Below are 11,026 nucleotides of genomic sequence, written 5' to 3'. Positions count from 1 at the left end.
AATTTACAAATATAAACACAACTACAAGTCGGGTTAGTGTTAGAAATAAAAACGAGTCCGCGAGAGAGGGTGCAAAACAAATCTCGAGCAAATAAGGAGTGTGACACAAGGATTTGTTTTACCGAGGTTCGGTTTTCGCAAACCTACTCCCCGTTGAGGTGGTCACAAAGACCGGGTCTCTTTCAACCCTTTCCCTCTCTCAAACGGTCCCTCGGACCGAGTGAGATTCTCTTCTCAAATCACTTGGGAATCAAACTTCCCGCAAGGACCACCACACAATTGGTGTCTCTTGCCTCAATTACAAGTGAGTGTTTGATCACAAGAAAGAATGCCAAAGAAAAGAAGCGATCCAAGCGCAAGAGCTCAAATGAACACTACAAATCACTCTCTCTAGTCACTAAGGCTTTGTGTGGAGTTGGGAGAGGATTTGATCTCTTTTGGTGTGCTTTGCAATGAATGCTAGCTCTTGTATAGTGGTTGGAAGCTGAAAAACTTGGATGCAATGAATGGTGAGGTGGTTGGGGTATTTATAGCCCCAACCACCAAACATGACCGTTGGTGGAGGCTGACTGTCGTATGGTGCACCGGACAGTCCGGTGCACACCGGACATGTCCGGTACACCAGCCACGTCACCAAAGCCGTTGGATGCCGACCGTTGGAGTTCTGACTTCTGGGCCCGCCTTGATGTCCGGTGGCGCACCGGACATGTACTGTAGACTGTCCGGTGCGCCAGCATGGGCGTGCCTGACGCCTGCGCGCTCTGGCGCGCATTAATTGCTGTTGCAGGCGACCGTTGGCGCGAAGTAGCCGTTGCCCCGCTGTTACGCCGGACAGTCCGGTGTACACCAGACATGTCCGGTGAATTATAGCGGAGCAGCCGTTATGATTTCCCGAGGCTGCCAAGTTCCAGAGCCACGTCTTCTTGGAGCACCGGACACTGTCCGGTGTACACCGGACACTGTCCGGTGTACACCGGACAGTCCGGTGAATTATAGTGCGCCGGCTTCTGCAAATTCCCGAGGCTGAGGAGTTCTGCACGAGGTCCCCTGGTGCACCGGACACTGTCCGGTGCGCCACCGGACAGTCCGGTGCGCCAGACCAGGGAGCCTTTTGGGATGCCTTTAGCTTTTTATTTTGAACCCAACTTTGGTCTTTTTAATTGGTTTGTTGTGAACCTTTGACACCTGTATAACTTATACACTTAGAGCAAACTAGTTAGTCCAATTGTTTGTGTTGGGCAATTCAACCACCAAAATTAATTAGGGACTAGGTGAAAGCCTAATTCCCTTTCAGCAGGCATGATCTGTCAACTTCCCAGCCACTTCTGCACTTTTGCTCTCTAGAGGAACCTCGGATCACATTCCTTGGATGGTCAATGTCCAAATTAATGTTCCTAAACCGCCCGTCTTCAGATTCAAAAATTATTGGCTTCAGCTTGAAGATTTTCATACAATTTTTCAAGATTCTTGGAGTCAGCCTCTATTTCAACCAGACCTAGCTAAAAGGCTCATGACCAAGTTTAAAAGGGCACGAAAAGCGATTAAGGGTTGGTATAAGTCTCTCCCTAATTTAGCAAAATTGATTGATAAGGTTAAATTGGTTATTCAGCTATTGGACTTCATTGAGGAGAGTAGAGACTTAACTATACAGGAATGGAATTTCAAAGACATACTTATCCTCCATCTGCATGATCTTTTGTCTAAACAACGAACTTATTGGAAACAAAGAGGTCAAATTAAATGGGTTACCCTTGGTGATGCTGGCACTAAGTTCTTTCACGCCAATGCTACTATCAAGCATCGTCACAACCTTATTTCGTCACTAAAGGATGATAATGGAAATACGACCTTTTCTCATACAGACAAAGCAACTGTGCTTTTTAATGCCTTCAAGAACAGATTGGGGACTTCTCAACAAACATACATGGTTTTTAACTTACCATCCTTGATTCAGCCGATTGATAATTTGTCAGAACTTGAGCACCCCTTCTCTTGTCATGAGATTGATCCGATCATTAAATGTCTGCCTTCAAATAAATCGCCAGGTCCAGATGGATTTAATACGGACTTTGTGAAGAAATGTTGGTCGGTGATTGCTCCTGACTTCTATGAATTATGCAAAAAAAATTGAAGGATCCCTTTGCATGCGCAGCATTAATGGTTCATACGTGACTCTCATTCCCAAAAACAACTCCCCGGACTCAGTTGGTGACTATAGGCCTATCTCCCTCCTTAACACAAGTGTTAAAGTGTTGACAAAAATCTTAGCCAACCGTTTGCAACAGGTGATCACAAAGTTAGTTCATCAGAATCAATATGGTTTTATAAAGGCTAGGTCAATTCAGGATTGTCTAGCCTAGGCTTTTGAATACATTTCTCTTTGCCATAAGTCCAGAAAAGAAATGGTGATTCTAAAGCTAGATTTTGAAAAGGTTTTTGACAAATTGGAACATGCAACTATTATTGAGGTTTTGAGGCACAAGGGGTTCGGTGACAAATGGATTCACTGGGTTTCTATGATTCTTGACTCCGGCACTTTAGAAGTTCTTTTGAATGGCGTCCCTGGGAAACGATTTCACTCCAAACGCGGAGTCAGACAAGGAGATCCTTTGTCCCCACTTCTTTTTGTTCTTGCAGCTAATCTTCTGCAGTCAATTGTCAACAAGGCTTGTGACTGTGGCATCTTACGGCTCTCCCTGCTGAGCAATTGTGGTCCTGATTTCCCTATTATTCAATATGCAGATGATACTATTCTCATAATGGAAGCTTGTCCTAGACAACTTTTCTTTCTAAAGGCGATGCTCAATTCGTTTGCTGAATCCACAGGGCTACATGTCAACTACCACAAATCTAATATTTATCCCATCAATGTCACAGACCAAAAAATGGAAATCCTTGCAAATACATTCCACTGCAAAATTGGATCAATGTCGTTCACTTACTTAGGGATTCCCTTGGGATTACAAAGACCCAACCTGGGGGCTTTTCTTCCTCTTATTCAGAAAATTGAGAAAAGACTGGCGTCAACCTCTGTCTTCTTATCACAGGCTGGTAGGCTACAAATGGTTAATGCAGTCTTTTCCTCACTTCCAACATACTACATGTGCACTCTCAAGCTCCCAAAAACGGTGATCAAACATATTGACAAATTCAGACGGCACTGCCTTTGGAGAGGTGCAGATTTAAATGCCAAAAAACCCCCTCAAGTAGCCTGGAAATCGGTCTGCAAGCCAAAATTTCAGGGGGGATTGGGTGTCATAAATTTAGAATTACAAAATAAAGCCCTTCTTATGAAGAATCTACATAAATTCTATAACAAAACTGACATCCCGTGGATCAATATCATCTGGGCCAATCATTATGGCCAGTTGGCTCTTTCTGGTGGAGAGACGTCCTTAAAACTCTTGAATCTTTCAAAGGAATTGCTCGGATGGAGATCGGAGATGGAAAAAACAACTTTTTTGTGGCATGACAACTGGGATGGTATACGCAAATCGACACGATATCCAGAACTTTGGTCTTTAGCTTCATGCAAAGATATCACCATCCAACAAGCAAGAATGGCAGCTTCACATGAGATGTTTCACACCCCACTGTCGGCAGAGGCCTTTGTGCAATTTCAAGCTTTGCAGGGTCTTTTGGTTAATCTTCCATATAATAATCAGAGAGACAAATGGCTCTGCAATGCCTCTTCTAGCCTCTTTTCACCACAAAAGATTTATTCTCATTTGATGGGCAACCAGTGGACCCATCCCATCTTCACTTGGTTGTGGAAATCAAAATGACAACCCAAACACAAGGTCTTTTTCTGGCTATTACTCAAGGACAGACTAAATACCCGGGCACTTCTAAGACAGCGAGCTATGCTACTGGATTCATACACCTGTGACAACTGTATTTTTCAAGCTGAAGAGACAGCCATTCATCTTTTTTTTAGATGCAGTTTTGCTAGGAGATGCTGGTCCTTGATAGGAATCTCCCCGCCACGAACAACTGATCTAATCAACACCATCCTGAGGATCAGAAAACATTGGCAGGTCCCATGGAAACTTGAAACTATCATCCTATTAACCTGAAGCATCTGGAAAAGCAGAAATAATTGGGTGTTCAATGAGATCCCGCCCACTGTGGAGGAATGTCGGGACATGTTAAAAACAGAAATGAATTTATTGTATCACCGAGTTAAACCAGAGATAGAGGATAAAATTAAGACCTGGATTCAGTGCTCTGCACTGTAATTTTCGTTATCCTTCCTGTAGCTACCCTCCTGTATTTTCTTTTCTTTTTTCTCTTTATGCAATAAAAAATACTGTAGGCCCTCCCTACAGTAATTTAAGCTTAAAAAACAATGGATAGTAACGAACCAGAGGGAGGGAGAGCAATCGGATGGATGGTCATATATGTTGGAAAAAGATTTCTCAAATATCGCATTTACTACAGTATTAGCTTAATACATTGGTACGAAGTGCTTCCTTAAACACGATGCTCGAGTGCCTCACTTGCCACTACTTTTTGATATTTGTATACAGTAAAATACAATGGTCCTTAAAATTAACATATTGTATTACTTGGATCCTCAAATTCTCAAAACCAAAAAAAAAGAATTGCTGAAACTTGGCAGCCCATTCGGTTTTGTTTTTTTTCTAAAAAAATGCTGATGTAGTGTGCCATGTTGAAGTCATTTAGATCACTGAACTTGGCATATTGTATCACTTGTTATTTAAACTTAGCATGTTGTATCACTTGGCTCTTTAAACTTTCATAGAAACGTCCAACACGACGCGTCACGTTATCATCCGGTTTAAGCAAATCTAGTTTAAGCAAAAGACCAAGTTATATGAACCGGTTTTTTGTTTTCGAATGTTCAGAAATTCCAAGGGTGTGTTTGGTTGGACTGTGGGCTGTGAGTTGTGAAAAAATCTGTTGTGTGCTGTGAAGTGTTAAAAAGCAAAAAATCGTTTGGTGAAAACCACTAAAAACCGCTAAAAGTTATTTCATATATATTTTTACAGTTTCATCCAAAAGCCGATAAAAACATGTACAGAGATGCTTTCATTTTTGCACTAATAGAAAGTCAGCTTTTAAAAAAATTTGTTTTCTAAATCCAGCCCATTAGTTTGGTTTTTGGTTTTTAGAGCGCAAAAGCAAAAGCAAAAGCCAAAAGTCAAACCGAAAATCAAACCAAACACACACTGACCAGTTACAAATATACTATGTGTTTGCTTGCTTACGGGAGCAGAAAGAAACAGACTATGCATATGTGTTGACTGAGCATTGTATTGATTTGTATTTGGTTGATTGTATGCATCTATGAAGACCCAACCTAAGTGGCCCCAAGGCATTTAAGTAACCAATCACATGAATAAAGACCCAATCGGACTGACGGGGTTTGGGCGGATGGGATCACGGGTGGGAGGAATTCCGGCTGGTTGTTCGGCTGAAAGCGAAGACAGAGAGACGGACATCGAACTAGATGGACGGTTGTTGGGCCAACATAAGGCACAAAGCACTTCCATAAGAGCTGGAAACGAGAGCTCGGCTTGGTGCGGCTCATGCGCCTAGCGAGCCAGTCTCAAGCTTGATCCGTCGTATTGCGAGCTGGAAAGTCAAACTCGATTCGGGCTCGTAAGCCACCACACTAAATTCAATTTAAATATAAATTATATATTTTTATTATATGTAAAATATGAATATATTTTAAATTATATCTAGCACTACACCCATGAAAAATAAGAAAATAAATCGGTAACATAGTAATGTAATAGTATCACAACATAACACTATATAATTCGGTAGACTCGTGAGCCGGCTCGGCTCACTGTTTAAGGTAGCTATAAAATTAGGCTCCGCTAGGGCTCGTTCAAGCTCGCGAGCCGAGCTGAGTCTAATCGAGCCCGAGCCGACTCATGAGCCTTGAGTTTTTTTTCTAACCCTACCAATACAACAATACGTGAAGCTATGAGATTTTTTTTTCACGTAACTTCCGAGTGTTCATCCACACATCATACCAATTCATTCAGCTATATTAACTTGGCTTAAACCAAGACATGAACTTGGTTCCGCCCAAAAAGAACATAAAACCCTAGCTATATAATATATTTCTACTCCACAACCATAATTACTATATATATATTTGGATTGATGGATACATGGTATTAGGATTTGCTTCAAAACCTATCATTTGTATAATGTGTTATTTTGATAGATGTTTAATATTTATGGATATATGTGATCCGACGGATAACTTTGATCCACATAGGTACACATATGAGGGACAATTGTACCTATTAGTGGATATGAATGACCCGACATGATTGTTTTTTTGTTACAGGTATGAGTATAAAATAGCAATATCATGTGAGAATTTACCCATTACCGTCTCTACATGCAATAGTATAGAGTCTGATTCCAAAACAAATTATGACGCAATTGTGGCCGTTGAATAAAATTTTGAAATTGTGGAGCCATTTAGGTGACTGTGTAAAAGTTGTATATTTTGTTGTAACACGCGAACATATTGTCTGATACTAAAGGTCTGTTTGCAAGCAATCTAGTTTTTAAAAACCCATTTTTATTTTTTAGCTAGGAGAGACCAGCTTTTCAGTTTTTAAGAAACTGATAATTTAATTTCTATAAACCGAGTCATAAGAACCACCTAAATTTCTATAAACCAGTTTTTTAAAAACTAGGTGCTTCCAAACATAGTCTAAATAACTCCTGTCAGTCAATTATTAAATATATTTACAACTACAACAAACATAATTGAAATAAATATATAACCATTTTACAACTGCAACAAACATCATTGAAATAAATTAGTTGGAAACTAGAAGCCGTAAATGGAGCGATTCCAATTCGTTCTTATTACGGGCAAGCTGAAAATGGTGGGCCTTCACAACAAGTTGGCCCAGCCCACCTTTAGACTGGATCGAGCCCGATCGGCAAAAGGGCAACTCGAACGTTGATGTTGTTTCCAGTTGAGTTGGAGCGGAGTGCGGGCAGGCAAAGGCCGCAGGACACGCCGACCAGCAGCTTCTTTTCCGCCGCCTCGCCTCCCACACTTTTCCCTCTGCTGTGCTGGGTGCTCCGCTTTGCTCTGCTTGCCGCTCTCCGCCTCTCCCCGATCTCCACTCGACTCGTGTTGGCTTGGCTTCCACTTCCAACTGACTCGACTGGATTCAAGCGCCCGACATCCGCGGAGACTTGGCCGCGAGCCTGCGTTCGAATCCTGAGGACGAGATCGCCAGAGCCGCCGGGACCGATCGAGTTCCGGCTGCCAATGCCGGCTCTGCTCTTGCTGCTCCTGTTGGCCGCGGCGCCGGCGCCGGCGCGGGCGGGAGACCCGTACTCCTACTACGACTGGGAGGTCTCCTACATTTCGGCGCAGCCCCTCGGCGTCAAGCAGAAGGTGCCGCCCGTCCATCCCCTCTCCCTCCCTTGCATTCCTGCAACAGTGGCATCGACATTGACATAGGCGGTCGCAACAGGTGATTGGCATCAACGGCCAGTTCCCGGGCCCTCCCCTGAACGTGACCACCAACTGGAACGTGGTGGTGAACGTCCGCAACGCGCTGGACGAGCCGCTGCTGCTCACCTGGAACGGCGTGCAGCAGCGCAAGACGGCGTGGCAGGACGGCGTGCTCGGCACCAACTGCGCCATCCCCGCCGGGTGGAACTGGACCTACACGTTCCAGGTCAAGGACCAGGTCGGCAGCTTCTTCTACTTCCCCTCCACGCCGCTGCACCGCGCCGCCGGGGGCTACGGCGCCATCACCATCAACAACCGCGACGTCATACCCATCCCCTTTGCCTTTCCCGACGGGGACATCACGCTCTTTATCGGTGACTGGTATAACCGTGGGCACAGGGAGCTCAGGAGCGCGCTCGACGGGGGCACCCTGCTGGGCGCCCCTGATGGTGTGCTCATCAATGGATTGGGACCCTATCAGTACAACGAATCCGTGGTTCCACCAGGGATTGTCTATGAGAGGATCAATGTCGAGCCAGGTTATTTGCATTGTAATTTTGAATTTCCATTTGCTAGAGTACTACTTGATCGAGAGGGGATGAAATCAATAGTACCGTCTTGATTGTCATTTCAGGGAAAACTTACAGGTTTCGGGTACACAATGTTGGGGTCTCAACAAGCCTCAATTTCAGGATCCAGAACCATAACCTGCTCCTTGTTGAGACAGAAGGCTCCTACACCTCGCAGCAGAACTACACCAACCTGGACATCCATGTTGGCCAGTCCTACTCCTTCTTGGTCACCATGGACCAGAATGCCAGCACTGATTACTATGTTGTTGCAAGCGCACGCTTTGTTGATGCAGCTGTTGTGGATAAATTGACCGGTGTTGCTATTCTCCATTACTCTAACTCCCAGGGTCCAGCCTCTGGCCCTCTTCCAGATCCTCCGAACGATCAGTATGACACGGCGTTCTCTATAAACCAAGCAAGATCCATCAGGTATTCCTGTTGATTTTGCATTATTACTATCATATGCACTGTAGATGGCGTTGCTCACATATAGTGCATCCTTCAACCATTGTGCTGTTTCAGATGGAATGTTACAGCTAGCGGTGCCCGCCCAAATCCACAGGGCTCATTCCATTATGGTGACATTACTGTAACAGATGTGTTCCTGTTGCAGAGTAGAGCACCTGAGCTCATAGATGGAAAACTGCGTTCTACTCTCAATGAGATTTCTTACATTGCACCCTCAACCCCTTTGGTGCTTGCACAAATATTTAATGTCCCCGGAGTCTTCAAATTGGATTTTCCTAATCATCCTATGAACCGACTACCAAAAGTTGACACATCTATTATAAATGGCACTTATAAGGGATTTATGGAGATTATATTCCAAAATAATGCCACAAATGTTCAGAGCTACCACTTGGATGGCTATGCATTCTTTGTTGTTGGGTAAGGCATAAGCCACACTCCTGTTATTTATCCATATCTGCTTGAATTCTCAATCTCACGGTTGTTTTTTCTCAGGATGGACTATGGTCTATGGACAGAAAATAGTCGCGGTACTTATAACAAATGGGATGGTGTTGCACGCTCTACAATCCAGGTGCTGAAAATTCACTGTTTCGTAGTATTTCTAGACATCCAAGTTAACCATTGCATTAGCTGTGTATGATGAATAAACATGCTTAAATATTAAATGCATACGCCGCAACATAAAACAGCCCATATTTTAGTTGTTATTCCATTGGAATGGCAAGTAGCACCTACACACACAATACTATTAACTAACTAAATTTATCACATATGTCTGACTGAAGAAAGTATATATATCCTGTAGTGGTTAAAATAAATTATTTGGTGTCTTCAGTTTTCTCAATAAGGATAAGGCTATGAGGTGAATTTAAATAATTAATGAGTTCATTTGCTCTGACAATTTCTGTAAGAAGCTGCAAACCGTGTTGGTAAACTATCACATTAATTTTAGGCAGGTACATGTAATTACTTATCCTGACTTAACTTTTATTCTCAAACTCACAATAGAGTTGTGTGTCTTTGTATTAAAGAAGAGAAGGATATAACCCCAAGTACAAACACCTACATCGCCTTAGGTCTTCGAGTACAAACACGCCGCCATAACTAGAACAGAAAGGGACCATCGTGACTTAAACACACTTAATTTTTGCTTCAGGGATGAATCGATGTTTCATTCATCCAGGGTCTTAGACCAGAGCCAGACAAAATTGGGCATGACCCCCCTAGCTTCTAAAAAATTCTTAATCACCATATGGTAAACCATGGCTAATATCATTTGTGCATAGTTAGTGGCCCCTCCAATTTATCCCTGGACCTCTGTCCCTGTCCCCCTTTAGGGCTTGTTCGGTTCTAACCCAATCCATATGGATTGAGGGGGATTGAGGGGGTTTCAATCCCTAGTAAATCAAAATCCCTCCCAATCCGTATCAATCCCCTACAATCCATATGGATTGAAAATAACCGAACAAGCCCTTAAGATTTCGCTCAAGCTCCACCACTGCATTCATCTGACTTTCCACGATGCATCTTTGCGTTGCTGTACTTGGCATTCCTTTGATTGGGACTGTGTCTACTTGATTGCAGGTATTCCCTGGAGCTTGGACAGCTATTCTTGTGTTTCTGGACAATGCAGGCATATGGAACTTGCGTGTTCAGAACCTTGACACCTGGTACTTGGGTCAAGAAGTGTACATAAATGTGGTTAACCCAGAGGACAGCAGCACCACTCTTCCGGATAACGCAATTTTCTGTGGTGCACTCTCAAGCCTACAGAAGTGAGCTTCCTATGACTTTGTACATGTTATAAAGTTTGCACCACAAACACAAGTTTACTTATTTCTACCTGTTCTTACATGGAACCTGGCCTTGGTTATTTTCGCTGCAGAGAACAATCACATAGATTCCAATACTCAAAAGCTGCCCCAGTTCCACAATGGGGAGAAACAATTTCTCTCCTGGTTTTGTTGGCATGCTTTGCCCTTTGGTCGCTATGATTCAACCCCCACCTAAGTTGTCTATTGAGGTCAGTAGGGGGGCACTGCTACAATGGACATGGAAGGCAGTGTGGATGATGTTAGATTATTTTCTGAGGACTCCGATTCTTGATTTGGTTACGCTCGTGTGGTTTGATGCAACTCCCAAGAGTGGGAGATTTGCAGAGGTGGAGTAAGTTTTGTTTTTTCCCCTCCAGAAGTGTAGGTAAATAATGCGCTTGGTGTTGCCGGGTGAGTTGATTGTTTTCGTGTTCTGTATGTAATTTGACTGGTTAATTAAGACCACTATGTTGTACTTATTACACAGGTTGAGTGTTGTTAGGACTCCGATCTGGATACTAGAAGCTTAGAATACCATATTATCAAATCGAGACAGTAATGAACTTTTATATTATATTATCCCTATCCTGATACTATAATTGAGTTCCATATGATTCCATGATATTGTAATCTTGATCCTACATAATATAAATGGCTTTCAAATGGTGCTGATGTGACAATATTATATTATTTAAAATTAA

The 11,026-nt window shown here is 43.0% G+C and overlaps 1 protein-coding gene across 1 annotated transcript; it reads left to right on the top strand.

The window, feature by feature from the left end:
- The first annotated feature begins 6,975 nt into the window (after positions 1-6,975).
- LOC112163586 (uncharacterized) lies at positions 6,976-10,835 on the top strand. Its single transcript, NM_001361318.1, has 7 exons — positions 6,976-7,408; positions 7,488-8,007; positions 8,103-8,469; positions 8,563-8,928; positions 9,004-9,082; positions 10,096-10,286; positions 10,397-10,835. The coding sequence occupies exons 1-7, from the start codon at positions 7,280-7,282 to the stop codon at positions 10,503-10,505; spliced, it is 1,761 nt and encodes a 586-aa protein (NP_001348247.1). The 5' UTR covers positions 6,976-7,279; the 3' UTR covers positions 10,506-10,835.
- The last annotated feature ends 191 nt before the right edge of the window (positions 10,836-11,026 follow it).

The sequence above is a fragment of the Zea mays genome, chromosome 1 (genome assembly GCF_902167145.1).
Source record: "Zea mays cultivar B73 chromosome 1, Zm-B73-REFERENCE-NAM-5.0, whole genome shotgun sequence".
NCBI classification, from domain to species: domain Eukaryota; kingdom Viridiplantae; phylum Streptophyta; class Magnoliopsida; order Poales; family Poaceae; genus Zea; species Zea mays.
Note: the sequence above shows the minus strand (reverse complement) of the source record. Positions and strands in the feature narration are given on the sequence as shown.